The 17753-nt window shown below is 60.2% G+C and overlaps 1 protein-coding gene across 10 annotated transcripts in view; it reads right to left on the bottom strand.

The window, feature by feature from the left end:
• Positions 1 to 1434: 1434 nt before the first annotated feature.
• ELFN2 (extracellular leucine rich repeat and fibronectin type III domain containing 2) overlaps positions 1435 to 17753 on the bottom strand; it is a 59682-nt gene continuing 43363 nt past the window's right edge. For all 10 annotated transcript variants that reach the window (XM_063663301.1, XM_063663300.1, XM_063663298.1 and 7 more), the window contains one exon: positions 1435 to 9453. In XM_063663301.1, the coding sequence (XP_063519371.1) occupies positions 6535 to 8997 (2463 nt within the window). In that variant the 5' untranslated portion in view covers positions 8998 to 9453 and the 3' untranslated portion in view covers positions 1435 to 6534. The remainder of the gene's footprint in view (positions 9454 to 17753) is intronic.

Genomic DNA, 17753 nt, shown 5'->3' on the forward strand with positions numbered 1-17753 from the left:
AGAAACAGCTCCTGCTGATGAGGAAAACAGACAGGCAGACAGCTGAGCAGGGGCTCCTGGAGCCCAGGGTTGGGTCCGGGGACCATAGGGCAGCCCCAGCTGAGGGGCCTGAGAGGACAGAGCCTGTCAGGGCCCAGGCCCTACCTCTCTGCGCCTCCCACAAATGTGTCCCACTGTCCTCCTCCTCCTTTGGTGGAGGCTCACAGTGAAACCTCCCCTCACGAAGGAGGCCTGGGGCTGGCAGGAAGCAGAGCAAAGGAGGGACCCTGGCTGGCTGTGGCCCCCTTGGGATGGCTGCGCTGAGCCTGTGTGAGGGCACTTGGAAGGGACAGGCGTCCAGCTGGGGCTCAGGCGGTAGAAGGTGAGCGGCCCCAGGCCCTGGGCCATCCCAGAGGGTCCCCAGAGTACAACCAACTCTTAATGGAGGCAGGCAGGGGGGCAGGAAAGCTCTGTGGGCCACCAGAGCTACTAGGACACAGCTCCTGAAGACCTAGGGCTGGGCTGAAGGCCACAGGGTGATACCAGGGAATAGCTCAGACCCACAGAGTCCAGAATATCCCATAGCAATCCAGGCTGAATCCAGGCCTTCCTGGAGGAGAGTTTTGTAGCAATTAGAGAACAAGAGTCTGAGAAAATGGTAGGTGGGCTCTGCCTCTGGGAAGCAAGGAGGCTGGGGCTAGCAGGTGGGCCCCAGACTGGCCCCGAGCACAGGCTTGGGCGGTTCAGCCTGCAGTCACTGGACGCTGACCTGAGTGCCTCAGCCTGACCAGAGAGACAAGGCATCTCCTAAATCTGAGATGGAGCAGAAGCCCCGAAGGACCAGAGAGGATCGCTTCCCAGCCGTGGAGAACCGCTGCAGATGGTGGGAGGGCACCAGAGGACGGGTGGGGCCAGGGGCCCAGGACAGGCTGCCCAGGCCAGGCGTGGAGGAGGCCCAGTGGGTCCCACAGAGACACTGGACCCACCATAGACAGGGGCAGAAAGAGGCTGACCTCAGAGACCGTGGTCACTGACAGGGGGCTTTTCTCCCGGGAAGCAGCTGAAGTCTAGGAATGCCCCCAACACGGCCCTGCCTCTCTGCACAGGGCCCTGAATCCCGGGTGTGGGAGGCCAGGGCAGCAGAAGATCAAGTAAGAGCATGCAACAGAGGGACGTCTAGGCTTTTGGGAAGGGGAGTCATCCATCGGGCCCCCAACCCATCAGACGGCGTGGTGTCTGGGTGCACACTGACCCTGGAATTGAGTTTCCTGCCGGCCCCCTCTCTCTGGCAGACCCCCTTCTTTCTTCCTTGACCGCAGGCAGTGACCCCCACCCTGTCCACTAAGACTTAGCCCCATGAGTGGGGCTCTCAGTGGGAAGGGAAATGGGGAAAAGGGTACCAAGGGTCATGTCAGTGCAATGTGGGAGGAATACAGCATAGACCGTGGCCCTGTAGCTTTAAATAAGAAATTTATTGCAAATATAGAAATTGATTCTCTCCATACAGGAATCTCCGAGTTGAGGAAAACAATTTCGTGCCATTCAGTTTTAAAACAGGAAATTGAGGGAAGGGAGAGGCAGATACAGGGAAGAGAAAATAAAGTTAACCCCCACTCCCAAAAGAAGAAAAGGAGAGGGTTGAAGGCCCTCAGAGGAAGGAAAGGTTCGTAACACAGCAAGGGTTCACAGGTTCAGAGCCCAGGGCCTGAGCCCAGCTCTGCAGGACCCAAACCAGGTGCCCAACCACAGCCAACTTGGGGACTGGCGGCTCCTGAGGAAGGGAGGGAGGGAGGGAGGGAAGCGTGGCCACCACTGCAGGAACTCCAAGCCCCTGTCCCAGCCCTGTGCTGGAGTGTGGAGTGGCGGAGGGACAGGAGGAAGGAGGAGCAGGCCCAGACCATCCTGCCCGTCCTACAGGACCCCCTTCCTCTCCCTCCTGCTCAGCAGGACTGCCTGACCTTTAGTGAGGCCTGAAGCCGCCTCTGGAGGCAAGCAGTATGGACCCTGGTTTTGTCCTAGAGGCGGGAGGACCCAGGGTCAGGGAAGGAGTGTGTCAGGATGGAATCTGAGCATGAGAGTTAGAGGAGGTCCCCTCTCCTGGCGCTCAGCCACCTCCAGAGCAGCCACCTTGTCAGACAGGAGAGGTGGCAATGGGGCCAGGCAAGGCTGCCCTCACCTTCACACTGGCTTCTACGGGCAAAGTAGGCCCCTCAGGGCTGAGCTTCCCCAGGCTTCCCGATGACTTGCCCTGCCCATCCACACTCATGGAAAGGGGGCTCTGCTGGGCCAGGAATGGGCAGGGCAGGGTCAGAGTAGTAGGGGACAGAGGCGGTGCTTGGGGGACAGGCAGCCACTGCAACCCCACTCCCTCTAGTCTCGTCTTCACACCCACCCACCCACCCTTCTGGCTCCTCTTGTCATTCACAGCTTGGCTCCCTGTCCCCCCATCCCACACAGGATGCTCCCTGACCAGCCTTGCCCCTCCCCACCCCATCACCCTATTTTAATTTTCTGCAAGGCGCCAGTCACTAGGGAGCATTGTGTCTATCCCTTCCCTGCACTTAGGCCCCTCATAAGCTAGGACCTGTCACTGGTGTCCTTAATTCCTGATGCCATCCTGGCCTTAGCACTGTCACAACAAGTTTCTCAGCTCTAGGTTTCCTTTCCTCTCCTTTCCTTCTCTGCACTTCTGTTCCCCCCTCTGTTACATCTCCAGGAGGGAGTAGGGCAGGCGACCAACTTCCAGTTGAGAACATGGGTGACTCTCAGCCAGCCTGATTGATACTCCCCACTGCTGCTGCCCCAGCTGCCTCCTGGGGACGATCCAGGCCTGGCCTTCCCAAGTGGGTCTTTTTATTCCCACCCTCCTCGTTCCCCTGACAGCCCTTTTCCCAGACCTACCCAGACACGGGCTCCCCAGCCTGGACACAGGCTGCTCCCACAGGCCTCCTGCACTGCCCCAGGAGGGGAGCCCAGGTGAGGGATCTTTGGTGGGCAGAGAGAGACTCTTCCTGCCGCGGGGAGAAGCAAGGCCGGGACCCGTGTCGAGGTTTCCCAACAACCAGGCTTTCTTGCCTTCGTGCCAGACCTCTTGTTTTGCTACTGGAAGGCCATAAGCTCCAACAGAGGGTTAGCTGCACCTGCTGTGCCCTCCAGGAAGGAGCAGACCCATTGTGCTACTTCCCAGAAACAGCTTCAGAGGAGATTCTCCAACAGAGAGGCAGGCAAGCCTAGGTGTGACCTCGTTCGGGCCCAAGGCAGGAGGCCTCCCCGCAGAGGTCCAGGGCGTGGCACCCACACATCCCTCGCTCCACCGGGCCCCCATCTCCCCTCCCTCCCTGTGGCCCCCCTGCCCTCTTCTCCTGGTGTCTGCCCTGCTGGCCTGCCCCAGACCACAGCCCAGCTCCACCATGCTCATCATCATCACAAACCCAGACCTTGGATGGCAACGTTTTGCGAACACTTCCCTCCCGCCTGGGAAAAACTCATCCTGAGCAGGACGTGGGACACAGATGCAGGCCAGCCTCCGGGTGGGCTCTCCCCAAGCTGAGCAGTTGGGGCTCTGGCCTGGCTGGGAGGCCAGAGACCCGAGTCTTAGACCCTGCTCTGCCTCACAAAGAACCTCTTGGATCACCAGAGACCTGATCTTTGGAAGGGCCCCTGTCCTTGCAGTCAGAGAGTCTGAGGTTTGATAAGTATCTTCACGCAGAAAGGATGGGGAAATGGCAAGCACAGGCCCCTAACTCCTGCTGCCAGGAACCCTCCCTGGGGCCCAGCCCAGGCATGCTCCTTCTTCCCACGGGTTCCTTTCTCAAAGCCCCCACCCTCTCCATGAAGCCCCCTATGAAGCGCCAAGCTCCTGGCCTCCTACACTCAGCAGTGTGACTGATCCTCCACCCCAGCTGGCCAGCCAAGTCACCAGGCCCGTCTGGGAGCCCTGACTTCCTTATCTGCAAAACGGGAACAAGCGGGACGGACAGACAGTCTCTTCCACCGGGACATGAGCCCTTGAGGAGGCTTCCCTGGGGCTGCCCTCCCTGGCATGGAGGAGGCGAAGGAACTGGGGACAAGGGAGGTGGCAGTGGAGAGAGGGAGGGAGGAAGGGAGGTGGCACTTGGGCCCAATGCTCAGAAACACAGGAGGTGGGTGTGGGGCAGGGCTGTGTCTTGGTGGCACCTGTTTTGGGTCTGTTTTTGCAGAGCTGACCCCTCCCCTGGGTTTCAAGAGCTGCTCGTCAGATCACAACAGACAGAATGTGGGAAAGCAGGGCATCAGAGAGGGGATGGGGGAGTCTGGACAAACTGGCACATACACGACAGATGTTTGCTCAGAAAAATACAGTAAAATCGTCATGCAAATATAACAGGGAGTCTGCTTCCTCACACCCCTGGCTTCTCTGCCTGCTTGCTTTTCTCAGTTGTGCCCACTGGGTGTGAGGAGGGGTTGGGGGGCAGGTTTTGGGGGCCGGGGAGGGAGGTCTGCTCCGCGTATCCATGCCGCCCCCTCCCCTCCTTGCCCCAGGAGAACAGTCTTTTCTTTGCAAATGTCACCCTCAAAGTGAGCCCTGGGCTTCGTTAACCCCAAAGTTGGTGTGAGAGAGGTACTCAGCTGAGCCCCAGCCTCCTAGCCCTCTGCTGTCCTCCCCCACCCCCTGCACCCAGCAGGAAGGTCGTTGGGGTCCCCAGGGGATGGCACTAGCTTTCCTGGTCAGAGCCCCTGCCCACCAACAGTGCCGGTCTTGGACTCATTCCAGTGCCTACCCTCACCCCTCAGTCACACTCCCCAAATCTCAGGAAACCCATGTGGGCCACAGGCCCTAGACTGGGAGTCTCTGGCAGGGGCGCTGGGGGAGCCGAGGCCCCCCAAGCTCAGGTGGGTGGGAGCCAAGCGACATGTTGCTAGGCGGGCAAAGCTGCTAGTAGAGGTGTCCCCACACCCCGCTGGGCCAGCTCCCACCCAGAGGTGAAGGATGATGGACTCCGGCCCATCAGCATCCTGACTGGTCAAGAAAGACCCCAGTCTCAGGACCCCAGATTTGCCTCCCAAAAGAGCTGGCCCCAGGAGCTGCTGCCAGGCTGGCCCTCCCTCACTACCCTCAACACCCTCTGCCACCGCCTACACAGACAGAGAACCCCAGAGCCCAACGGTCACTCTGGGCACCAACTGCCAGGCACAGGATTACCATGGTGACAGAGGCTAGCTGGGAGGGGGCGGGGCGCCACGAACCCAGCCTGCTCCCCAACCCTCTCTCGGGTGGGGGCCCCACTGTTTGTGCTTTGTTTGATGTTGGGTGGGGGGTCAGAAAGAGGGGAGTGGCCATTGCCATGGAAACATGGGAGCCCCTCTGGCCAGGGGGCCAGGCCTGGATGAGCAGCCCAGAGGGGGTGGGTGAGAAAGCCCTCCTTCCCCGGGTGGGCAGCTGAGACAGGAGCCGAGATCCCACAACGGGGTCGGGCAGGTGGGGACACAGGCCATGGGGACAGGCAGGAAGTCCCCCGTGACAGCTCCTCCCTGCAGCCCTCCAGGCATCACAGTGCACCACTGCCCTTCTGCGGTGGGCAGGGGTCTCGGAGGACCAGAGAAGCTGGGGCCGGGGGCCTGCACCTGAGATGTCCTGGGAGCCGGCCTGCCCACCACACGCCCCACTCTTCCCAGGCCACGTGGAAGACACTTGAAGTGGGCTGGTGGAATGTCGCCCTGCCTCGGCTCCTTTCCGGTCAACAGGACCCTCTCCCTTCTCCCGGGTGCCGGCATAGGGGGCAAAAGCCCCCCAGGATTCTGAATCACAGCTGCACGCTCTGAGGGCACTGCCATGTGGCTTTCTAGGAAGAAAAAGCACCTGCCTGATTCTCAAGTCCCTCAGCCCCAAGGGACCACAGCTTCGGAAAGGGATGTGGGGTGGGTACAGGGCGGGCAGGGGTCCACAAGGGAGCTGCGGGGGGTTCCGGGACAGCACTGGGCTGGGAAGTTGGGGGACTTGAGGCTAAGCTGCTGTGTGACCCTGGGGTTGTCAACTCCCTTCTCTGGGCCTCAGTTTCCCCCTCTCTAAAGTGGAAGGAGACATTGCCCGATGTCTGTCTAATGCTAAATCTGCAGGTGATTTGACCCCCAGCTTGGGAGAGGACCCTCTCCCTGCCCTAGAGGGGCTTCAGTCCCTCTCTACCCCAGCCTTTTGGTCCCCACACCTGTTTCTAGCCCCAGACCCCCAGACCCCACACCCTCTCTTGGCTTCCTTCCTCCCCCCGCCGGCCCCCGGCCCTGCACACCCCAGCAGAGTCCCCGGGCAGCACAGTAAAGACGACTGGTTTCGGTATCAATTTGTAAACTTTAAGGAAAATGTGTCTCTTTTCCTGTCCGTTATTGTCGGATGTTGGTTTGTTCACAGTCGGGTGGTGGTCAGGTGTGTGTGTGCGTGCGTGCGTGCGGGTCTGCATGTGCGTCCTCTCCTGGGCCTTGGCCCCCGAGTCTGCTCCCCGCCCTGGCCGCCTGGACCCTTCCCCCAAAAGGCCCCCAGCCCTCTGGCTCCAACCTCACCAGGAAGGAAGCGGGGGCGGGTCACAGCTTCTGCTGGGCCGAGACCCCCTTCCAGTAATCGAGGATGTCATGCAGATCCTCGTCCTTGGCGAACTGGACCTTCTTGCGCAGGGCGTGACCAGCGGCCATGTACACCTCCTCCCGGTGGTGCTTCTTGTAGGGCCGGAAGCGCTCCCAGATCTTGTGCGTGCTCTCAGATGAGTACTCAGGGCTGGAGGAGTACCCTGAGTAGTAGTGTCTTGGGGAGAGCTGCGAGTAGGTGGAGTCACGCTTGGAGCGGGTCAGCGGCTTGAGGAAGGACACATGCTGGCTCAGGCTGTCGGCACCCTCCTCGTAGTACAGGGCGGGAAAGCTGTGCCGGTGCTCGCTGCAGTGGTAGGCCGGCTTCACCTCCAAGTGGTGGATGCCCCCGCCCCCGCCGCTGCCCCCGCCGCTGCCCGCCGGCACCAGCGGGAGCCGGTCCAGCGGGCTGTTGAGGGGGCTGCCCTTCTCGATGTACTTGGAGTCGCCCTTAGCCAGCCCTGTAGCGGCCGGATGGTCGGGCACGTCCAGGCTAAAGACCTTGGCGCTCTTGATGGAACCACTGGACGACACGCTGCAGGTCTTGCGGGTCACGGCAGCGTCGGCGCTCAGCTGGCGTTGTAGTGGGTGGTGGGAGCTCTCCTTGTAGGGAGGCGAAAGGAAGCTGGGCCGCTCCAGGGCCCCGGGGGCAGTGGCTGAGGAGGCGGCAGCAGCTGCAGGGAGGGACTGGCACTCGAAGGCCAGCTCGGGGTCCCCACTGCTGCTGCCGCCTCCCAGAAAAGAAGCCGAGTCCAGCTTGAGAGCATCGATGCAGTTGTTAATGATCTGATTGACCTTGTCCACCTCCTTGGCAATGGTGGAGATCTCTGCAGCTGAGCCCTGGCCGTTCTCGAGGTCCGGGAGGTCATCCTCGGGCCGAGCCAGACCGTCCCCGCCGGCGCCTGTGCGTACCTCGATATAGTTGCCTTTGGTGGCTACCTTGGGTGTGTCCAGCCCAGCCTCCAACCCCTTGGCGGTGGGCAGCTTCTCCCCGATCATGGAGGGGATGGAGGCCATGCGAGACACGGGCAGCACGGGAGGCTCGCCCAGCTTCTGGGCGGCGTGCACAATGGAGCCGGCATCCACATCGGCCCCGTAGCGCATCTCCAGGATGGTCTTCTTGACGTTGACAGACTTCTGCTTCTCCTCCTGCATGCGCCGCTTGCGCAGGCAGTAGTACACGGCTCCCAGCACGATAACCATGCCGAAGAGGCAGCCCAGGATGGTCATGATGTAGTGGGTGGTGGTGGAGGTGCTGGGTGCCAAGTCTCCGGGGACGGGGTCCCGCGTGGTGAAGGTCAGGCAGGTGTGGTTGAAGCGGCGGCTGTTGCGCAGCGAGGTCACGCAGAAGGTGTACTCAGTGTGCGCCCGCAGTTTGTCCAGCGTCACGATCTCCTTCTTGTTCTTGAGGGTCATGACGTCGGAGAAGTAGCTGTTGTTGTACTGCACCAGGATGTACATCTTGCTGTAGGGGTGTGGGATGATGACCACCAGGGTGGCCGAGGTGAACGTGACGTGGTGCAGCTTGATGGCTGGCCCTGCCGACGCATCCGTGGTGGACGAGGCCGGAGGCTCCACCGAAAGGATCTCGTCGGGGTTGAAGCCCGAGTTCTCGTCTGGCTCCCTCTGGGCGTCGGTGGAGTAGGGCGTGGGGTGGCTCACGGGCCGGGCGGGCAGCGAGCCGTTCCGACACTTGGCCTGGAGTACGGTGATGGCGTTGAGGCTGTGGTAGGGCCGGGGCACCAGCAGCGGGTAGCCGGCAAACTCCCGCGGCGACTCGCACTGCAGGCGGTCGTAGTTCTTGGTGACGTTGTTGAAGACCACGAGCCAGGCCAGGAAGCCGAAGAGGTCGCACTCACAGTTGAAGGGGTTGCCGGCCAGCTCACACACCATCAGGCTGGCGAGGCTGGCAAAGGTGGCGCCGTCTAGGCGGCTGAGGCGGTTGGAGGACAGGTCGATGCTGATGAGGCTCGGGCACTCGGAGAAGGCGGTGGGTGTCACCACCTCGATGAGGTTGTGCTGGACAAAGAGGAACTGCAGGCGGCTCATGCCGCGCAGCATGCCCTCCGTCAGGTTGCTGAGCTTGTTGTAGCCCAGCTGCAGGACCTGCAGGCTCGACTGGCCCAGGAAGGCACCGTCCTCGATGTAGGAGATCTCGTTCTTGGTGAGGTTGAGGTCGGTGAGGTTCCCAAAGCGGTTGAGCGAGGAGTAGAGCACGGCTTTGAGCTTGTTCTCGTTGAGCCGCAGGTCGTGCACGGTGCTGTTGATGTGCTGCGGGATGGTCTCGTAGGGCGGCTGGTTCTGGCTGCAGATGGCCAGCCACACGTAGCCCTTGTCGCCCTCAATGAGCCAGCAGTCAGCACGCACGGCACCCGGGCGGCACACGCACAGCAGCGCCGCTGCGCACAGCCCCAGGCGCAGCATGGCGCTGGCCTCGGAGTGAGGGGCCAGGACAAGGTAGGGGGTGCCTAGCAGCCAAAGGCTGGGGCTGGCAGTACAGTCCTCCCTGGGGCCGCCACCATCTTGGGGGCGACCCCCAGCACGGGGGCCCCAGGCAAGGTGGGTACAGCTAGTGCCAACTGCTGGGGGTCTTCTAGGGTGCTACAGCAGGTACTAGGCCTGGCTGGGGCTCAGGGTGGGGACCCCACAGCCTGCTCCCCACTGCAGCGTTGCTCCTTGTCTCCTGCTAGGAGGGTGCAAGGGATCTCAGGGCTTGACTTCCTCTCCCTCCTCCTCCTCCTCCTCCTCCTCCTCGTCTTCCTCCTTGGCTTCCGGGCTCAGAACTTCAGACGATTCCCACAGGAGGCTGGAGAGTGCCGCACTGAGCCGGGAGTGAGAGAGATGGGGGCAGGAAGCAAGAGACCCATCTGCACCTGGTTCCTGAAAGGCAGCATCGAGAGCGGATGACAGATCAGTGTGAGGGCTCAGAGCAGCCCCGTCAAGCTCCAGCGCAGGCCCCCCGTCCCTTCTCCACACCCCGTCCCAGGGCCTCTGTGCCAGCAAGCACTCTGGGGTCCCCGTTACATCAAAGAAGCGGGGGGTTGGTGGGTGGCAAGAGGCAGGAGGGGGCCCGGGGCTGGGATGGAGGGAGACAGAAGAATAGGGGGAGTAGGGGCAGAGACTGAGCACCATGGGCACAGAAGGGACACTGGAGAGAACAGGTGGGCACAGGTGCAGACACACACCCCCAGCACCCTGGAAGCCACGCTCATCCCCCTACCTGCAGAGAGACCCACATGCCCCCACATGAGCCAGACCTCCACGGCATGCACACGCCGACAGCTACACACACACACAAGCACACCTACAATCTGCACACGACAAGCAGGCCCATACACGTGTCCACGTACCCAAGCAGGCACCCCTGAATCCACATAAAGAATTAAGAAGCCCAGCAAAATGCCTCCTTTCCTCCATGCCCAAAGATAAATAATTCATTTGTTGTGTAACTGCTCTTGTTCCAAAAATAATTCCCTTGTCTCAGCTTCCATGGGGGAGGGGGAACAGAATATCGCAGCTGTGGGGCCCCCCAAGCAGGGGGACACAGAAGCCGGGGTCTCCCACAGTGGGAGGGCGTGGGGAGACCTCATCTCACAGGCAGAGCAGAGCCAAGGGAAAGAAAGGCCAGCCTCTGGGAGGCCAGAGGTACCCCAGTATCATCTTCCCAAAGTGCCTTCCCTGGAGCATCTTGATCCTTGGGAGGGGGCCAGACTTCTGGAGTAGCACGGCTGAGGCCCAGCTCTCCTTCCATGGCTGGAGAGTCAGAGGCCCAGAGAGGGACAGGGAGTTGCCCCAACTAACACAGCACAGCCTAGACCAGGATCAAGGTTCCTAAGGCACTGAACCCAAGTCAGAAGTCAGGAGGCCTGGAGCCCCACATCTGCTCAGCCCAATTAGCTAGGTAAACCACAACATCTTCTATTTCCACAGCTACAAAGTGGGTCCCTTTCTGGCCCACTTCATGGGGGAGAAGAAGCAGGGGACTCATGCTGCCCATTTCCAAGATGCAGAAGGGCAGGGGAGGCACCACGGGGGTCACAGCGGCAGACCATCTGCATCAACCCTCACTTTCCAAGTGGGGAAACTGAGCCACAGACTCGGGGAGACTTGGCCAGGTTGCCCAACAAGCTGGACACAGCCCCTTGGACAGACCCCAGCCCCAGCCCCCCACCCTGTGCTCTCAACTATGGAAACAGCCCAGTTCTCCCTCCCTCTGCCCTGGGCAGGGGCCAGGGATGTGAAGATTAGGTCTGAGAAATCTACGTTTGGACACAGAAAGCCAGAGACTGTTCACAAGAGCCACCTCTGCCTCTCTCTCCTCCTCCTCCTGGGAAAGTCCAGGAAAGAGTGCTTAAAAAAATTTTAAACCTTTGCCATTAAAGCAAAACCAATTTACAGCACTGAGCCCCAGAGGGCTGGAACAGAGGAAAGGGAAATGGGTGCGGGGGTGGGGGCAGGGGTTAATCCCACAGGAAGTCCGAGGTGGGGATGGTGATAGGTGAACAGGGAGCCCAGATGGCCCACTGGACTAAAGGCTGACGCTACATCAGAGGCCATCAGAGGCTGTGATGACCTGGACCTCTGAGGCCAGCCTCGCACCTCCCCAGTTGCTACAGAACCAGCTTGGGGGCGCCACAAGGCAGCCAGGCAGGAAGGGGTGCCCAGGCAGCAGACAGCAGCTCTGTCCTTGGCTGTGCTATGCAAAGGTCTCAGGGCTGCAGAGACCTTCGCCCCCACCCAGCATGGCCACTGGCTCCTGGGGGACCCCAGGCCAGTTCTACCTCTCTCTGAGCCTCAGTTTCCCCTCCCACAGGTAGCAAGGTTGTACTGGAAGAGGCTGAGTCTCCATGCTTGCCACTTCAGAGATCCACGAGCCGGCCTGTCAGAGAACCCTCGTCTGCTCCAATGCAGTCCCTCCTCCTCATCGGGGAATGTCTGGGGACCGCATTTGTATGCAGGTGCACATACAGGTGGCTCAGAGTGCTGATGCAGGGGTGTGCTGACGTGTACAAGTCGAGGATGTGCGGGCAGGCGCGTGTGCACACGTCCTGTGCATCAGCTTCGGGGGCATGTGCTTGTGTGTGGCGGGGAAGGAAGGTATGTGTGTCGGGGACATCCCAGAGAATGCAAACACCCATCTATGTTATAGTTGGCATGTTTAAGTACATGTGTGTTCTGTGTGTTCTACACGTGTATGCCTACATGCAACTCCAGCCCCTCTCCTCACATCTGAGTTGCTCAAACCAGCATCCCCACAGTCAGACCCAGGGTATTGGGCAAAGCCAAGCTGTCTGGAGCCTTGGGAAAGCCCAGGCCCTGCCAAAGGATGTGAAGAGGCTGAGTGTGGAGGGGTGTGGGAGAAGAGGCCCACGTGGGAGGGGAGCTAGTCCCCCCACCAGCTCTTCCCAAACAGTCCAGGGTGGGCAGAGGCCCTCCATGCCCCAACCCCAGCCACTCCGAGCTCTGCCCACCTGAGCCTCAAGGTGACCTGCCTGTAGCCCTCTCTCCTCTTCCTCCTGGTCTCCAGGATGGCTTGGGCTGGGCACAGCTCCCACCCACCCCCGTGACCCAGACGGAGCTGGGAGGAGGCTCCCATTGCCCTGTCCCAGGTGCATCAGCTGCCTGGTCCCCATCCCGGGCTGCCTGCCTGCCACCCGTGGAGACCTGACGCAGCCAGGGAGGGAACAGAGACGCCGAGGCAGAGAAGGCGCTGACAGCAGCACTTGGCCCCCAGCCCAGCTGTTCACGCACTCAAGGTGTGGGGGGTGGGGGCACCAGCCTGTCCTCTCAGGTCTGAGGCTGAGGATCCAGCGGTCACATGGCCAAGGTCATGCCCTTCCCCTCCTCCCATGAGGGTGGTCCTCCCACACACACAGCAGGGGGGACAGGGCAGCACCCCACATACCCAGGTGGTGAGAGACAGGAAGAAGGGGGGGCTGCAGGGAGGAGGTGAGGACAGAATGGTGGAAAAGCAAAAATATCAAGACAGCCGAGCAGACAGACAGAGGAGGAGAGAAAAGGAGAAAGCGCGTCTGAGACAGAGGCACCGATGGCAGTGAGCTATCTAGATGATAGATGGGGGGCGCAGGGGACACAGGCACCTGCTTCCCTCCCCCAGCCCAGAGGCCCGGGAGACAACTGACACCTGGTCTGGCTGAACCACCGGAATGCAGCCTCTGACCAGCCCAAAGGGAGAGGGGAGCAGCGGAAGCAGCTGTGGGGCGCAGAGGCCTCTTCTGCCCAGGGCCCGGTGGCACAGCCCAGGAGGGGTGTGGCCATGCAGGCAAGCAGGCATTGGAGGGTGGCATGTTCCAGCAAAGAGCAGTGCTCCCATGCCCTGGCCTGACTGGACCCCTCCCCTGACTGGACCCCTCCCCTAGAGCGTTTCCCCGTTCAGGCCCCAAGTGCCCCATCGGCAGCTCTCTTTAAGGGGCGCTCTCTCCTTCCACCACAGAAGAAACAGCTGCACAGCCAGGGTGCACGCTGTTATCGGGGGCTCCCAGTCTGCAGGCTGTGTGCTGTAGGACGTCCCCTCTCATGGGCACATTCGTGGGCAGAGAGGAGAGTCAATGAGACCCCACAGCACTTGCTGCTCTGAGGGCAGAGCTGGTGGTGCAGGGGTCTCAGTTTAGAGCTGGGCAGGACCGCAGACCCCAGAGTCACTCTAGGCAAATGCCTCCTCTTTCCGGGTAGTCAGCTGCCCAGTAATCCCGCTGGGTTTGTGCCCTTTCCGCCCGGGTGCTCCAAGGTTCCGGGCCCCTCTCTAGACTCAGAACTGGGAAGGCAAGGAGTCCTGGCTCAGCCCCACCTGTGCCCCCCTCAGAGGGCAAGGCTGGCCTCTGTGAATGACAGCCGCTGTTGTTAAGGGGGGTTTTATCGTTATTTCTTTATAATCCTCATCACCCAAGATCAGGGTTCCCCTGGACTCAGGCTCGCTGAACCTCGGGGTCACATCCTCTCGGCCCCCCGCTATAGGCTGACTCCCAAGCTTCCCTGTCAGAAGAGTGTATGGACCCCCGACCTGGGGAGAGCCCCCACTGCACTGTGGCATGTGGGAGGGGTTGAGGGGGGTTGGGCTAACTCCCCAGGGTGGGTGAGAGGGTGAACAGAGCGAGGCCAGCTGGGGATGCAGGCAGCGGAGGTCAGCAGGGAAGATGCAGGCCCGACCAGCTCTGAGACCCTGGGTAAGCTGCAGGCCCTCTCCGAGCCTCAGTTTCTCCCCGTGTGGCAAGGTGAGTACCACCCAGCTCCAGAGTTCCCCTCGAAATCCCAAGACATGACAGAGACACACACGCTCAGTCCAGGGCAGGAGGCCCCACAAACACACCACCCCAAGCTCCCGCTTGTGTGGCCACACTCTTGCAGGGACACCCGTCAGCTCCAGGAGCAGGTTGGGGGAATCGCAGTCTGTGTCCTGGCCTCCCAGGAGCAGGGACATGAGGCTCGGCCAGGGAAATCTCATTTGCAGCAGCTCATAAGCCCTGGCACAGGCTCTTCCCTGAGCCAGGCTGGCCAAGGCTCCCGGAGGTATCATTGTCACCGTCCGTGTCAATGCCATTACTGAGGATTAGGAGGACCGAGGACTCCTGGGACCCAGCCAGATCTCTCAGGTAGGCAGCCGCCTCACCCCTCGCTGCTGGAACCCTAGCACCAGGCCAGGAACTCTGCCGTCAGGGACAAAGCCTTCCACCCCCCGGGGAAGAGACTCAAGCCGGAGGTCTGAACACCAGTTTTGTCACTGCCTGGAGCTCCCTAGGCCTCAGTTCCTTGTCTGTAAAATGGAAGGATTATACCTTCGCCATGGAACTACCGTTCGGTAAGTTAACTGTTTGGATTTCCAGCGCAATGAACCCTTACTGCAAGGCATAGATGGTGCGGGGAAGGGTCCTGGGATTGAATGCTGAGCTGTGTGACATCAGGCACATTACCTAACTCCTCTGGGCTTCAGTCTCCTGGCCTCTAAGATAGTCATATCCCCCTTATCCAATGCTCCTTTGTGTCTGACATTTGATGTTCCTCGAATCTTATATCAACCCCACACAGCTGGTGCTGTCAGCCTCATCTTACAGATGAGAAGACAGAGGCTCTCTCCTCCCCGGCTTCCCTCCAAAGGGCTGGGACCATGGCAGGGGCGGGACACGCACTGAGCCAGTCTACTGGGTTTTCTGCCCCTGTCAGAGGAAAGCGTGCAAGGGGGAGTTGTCCACAAGCCTCGAGAGACTTCGATGTTTCCATCAATCAGGAAGTACTGATTCCAGGCCAGCTGTGCTCCTCAAGCCCCTAGGCACACTCCCACCCCAGGACCTTTGCTCTTCTCTCTGCCTGGAATGTTCTTCCCCCAGAATCCCCATAATCCATTTCACTGAGATCTCTGCTCAACCGCTCCCTGCCCCGGACCCCCGCCTTCTCTGGCCCCCCAGTCTGAGATAACTCACTCCTCACCCAACCCAGGCTTCGGTCCCCTGACAGCAGCCAGCACTACCTGACGTCACTTAATTCTTCATCATCACCCTGCCTTGCCCCACCCCCAGCAGAAAAGCAAAGCAGGATTTGACCTTGTTCACTGCTGTAACCCCCATGCCTAGAGCAGGGTCAGACATACAGCAGGTTCTCAGGACGTGCTGTGTGGAGTGAGAGCTCCAGGCTAGGGATGGTGGGGAGATCCTGGATCCCCTGACTCGGCTGAGTCAGTCCCAGCTACTCCGGAGGCTGAGGCAGGAGAATGGCGTGAACCCGGGAGGCGGAGCTTGCAGTGAGCCGAGATCGCGCCTCTGCACTCCATCCTGGGCGACAGAGCGAGACTCCGTCTCAAAAAAAAAAAAAAAAAATCTTCAATATCAGAGGGAGAAGCCCCCCCTGTGATGGGGTGCTCATGATGGGGCACAAAATGTGCCAAGCCTTCCTTTTAGCCTCACGGCCCTCCTTATGCCTCCCAGTTTACAGGCGAGGAACTGAAACCCAGAAAGGTGCAGTGATGCATCCGAGACCACACAGCCAAGAACCCAGGCCAGCCTGAGCTCTGGAACCAGCAGACTTTCCAAGGCTCCTCCCTGGAAGACGATGTCCCATCACCTGCAGACCTCCAGGAACAGGGCTCTCAGCGCCCACCTAAAGCTACTGGTTCTCCTTTTTTTTTTTTCTTTTCTTTGCTCGCTGCAGCCTCCACCTCCCGGGTTCAAGTGATTCTCCTGCCTCAGCCTCCTGAGTAGCTGGGACTACAGGTGCATGCCACCATGCCCAGCTAATTTTTGTATCTTTTGTAGAGACAGGGTTTCACCACGTTGGCCAGGATGGTCTCCATCTCTTGACCTTGTGATCCACCCGCCTTGGCCTCCCAAAGTGCTGAGATTATAGGCATGAGCCACCATGCTGGGGTTTTTTTGTTTGTTTGTTTTGAGACAGACTCTAGCTAGCTCTGTCACCCAGGCTGGAGTGCAGTGGCACGATCTCGGCCACTGCAACCTCTGCCTCTAGGGCTCAAGCAATTTTCGTGTCTCAGCCTCCCAAGTAGCTGGGATCATAGGCACACGCCACCACGCCCAGCTAATTGTTTTCTATTTTTGGTAGAGATGGGGTTTCACCACGTTGCCCAGGCTGGTCTTGAACTCCTGAGCTCAAGCGATCCACCCGCCCACGACTACCAAAGTGCTGGGATTACACCCAGCCATCATACCCGGCCCTGATTCCTTTCTCGAACAGCTCTGATTGCTAGAAATTTCTTCTTCTATTACAAAGCCAAGTCTGGCTCCTTGTGCTTCTGTTCGTGGGTGCCACCTCGCTCTCTGGAGCCCCTAGGGACGAGGCCAGTACCCCGTAAAGACCCTTCTGACATCTCCTGGTCTGTTATCACTCTGTTTATCCAAGCTAAACAGCACGGCATCCTCTACCTGCTCTTCCTCTGCTGTGGTTGTCAAGTCCCTCCTGCCCTTGGGTACCGCTGCCCGGGTCATGCTTGCTGTCAAGGTCCCTCTTACAATGTGTCGCCTGGAGCCAAGCACCAGTGCCGATGCATTCGGAGCAGGATCAGCTCCAGAAGCCTCCACCTCCCTCGGCTGGGCTCCCTGCTTCTGTTCATGCAGTGAGAGTAAGGAGGCACCAGCGTCGTGTCCTCACCTTGTCCTAGATGTCAACCAAACCTCTAGGCCCCTTCACACACACGGCCAGGCAGCCCTGGTGCCCTCACAAGGTCCACAGGCAGCTCTGGGCAGTATCTGTTTAGGTCTCTTCCAAGGTGCTGGGTGTTCGTCCACCCCCATTCAATCATGTCTTGTTAGTCTCAGCCCTGCACACCAGCTGCTCTGGGTCCCGGGGGAGCTGGCTCCTGCCCCTCACTGCTTTGGCACCTGCTCCAGGCTCTGTGTCATCCTGCACTGGGTGAGCAGGCCATGACAGCATCTGTGTCACAGGGAAACAGGGACCGGGCCTGGGCTAGGGGCCCTACCTGCAGTTCAGCCCTGGGCTGGGTGAGGCATGCTGCCCAAGCAGCCGCACACCCGCCCATGTTTCTTACGCATTCCACATGTATTCCCTGAACACCTACTATGCGCCTGGCCCTGGGGCAGACAGATTTGCCTCCCCTTCACTAAGCTGCCTTCTTATTCAAAAGAGCTTAACAAGAACGACACAGCACCAACAGCTGACAGCCAAGGTGTCAGGGTCTCTGCAAGGCCTTGGTGCTTTGGACGAGCATCTCCAGGCGCAACCTCAGCCAAAGAAGGGGCTTGGGGCTGGGCCGCCGGGCCGCAGTGTGACCTCGAGCAAGTCAGCACCTCACTTCCCTGGGCCTCAGTTTCCTCATCTGTTTGGGGGAAAACCACAGTACACACGTGTCTCTGGTTTGCTGGGGCCACCCCAAAGCCCGGTCACCTGCCCACCGTGTCACCCTCCAGGGCTCACCTGGTCCCCGTGCCTCCCCTGCTCACAGGGTGCCACAATCATCTTTAGTACCTACTCCGTGTCCAGGCCTTGGTGAAAGGAGAGAGGCAGGGGGTGGAAGCTTTTACCAAACGTCTTGGCCTTGGCAAACCAGCCCGTGGCCTGACAGGAGACACCTGAGCCTGGTTCTAGTGGCAGCTGTAACCACACGACCCGTGAGCAGGGCCCACTCCCTGGCAAACCCCCACCCCAGCCCACCCACCACCAGGCACCTGGGGACAGGATTGTCCCACAGCTAAGGATGA

The sequence above is a fragment of the Pongo pygmaeus genome, chromosome 23 (assembly GCF_028885625.2).
Source record: "Pongo pygmaeus isolate AG05252 chromosome 23, NHGRI_mPonPyg2-v2.0_pri, whole genome shotgun sequence".
Classification (NCBI taxonomy): Eukaryota; Metazoa; Chordata; class Mammalia; order Primates; family Hominidae; genus Pongo; species Pongo pygmaeus.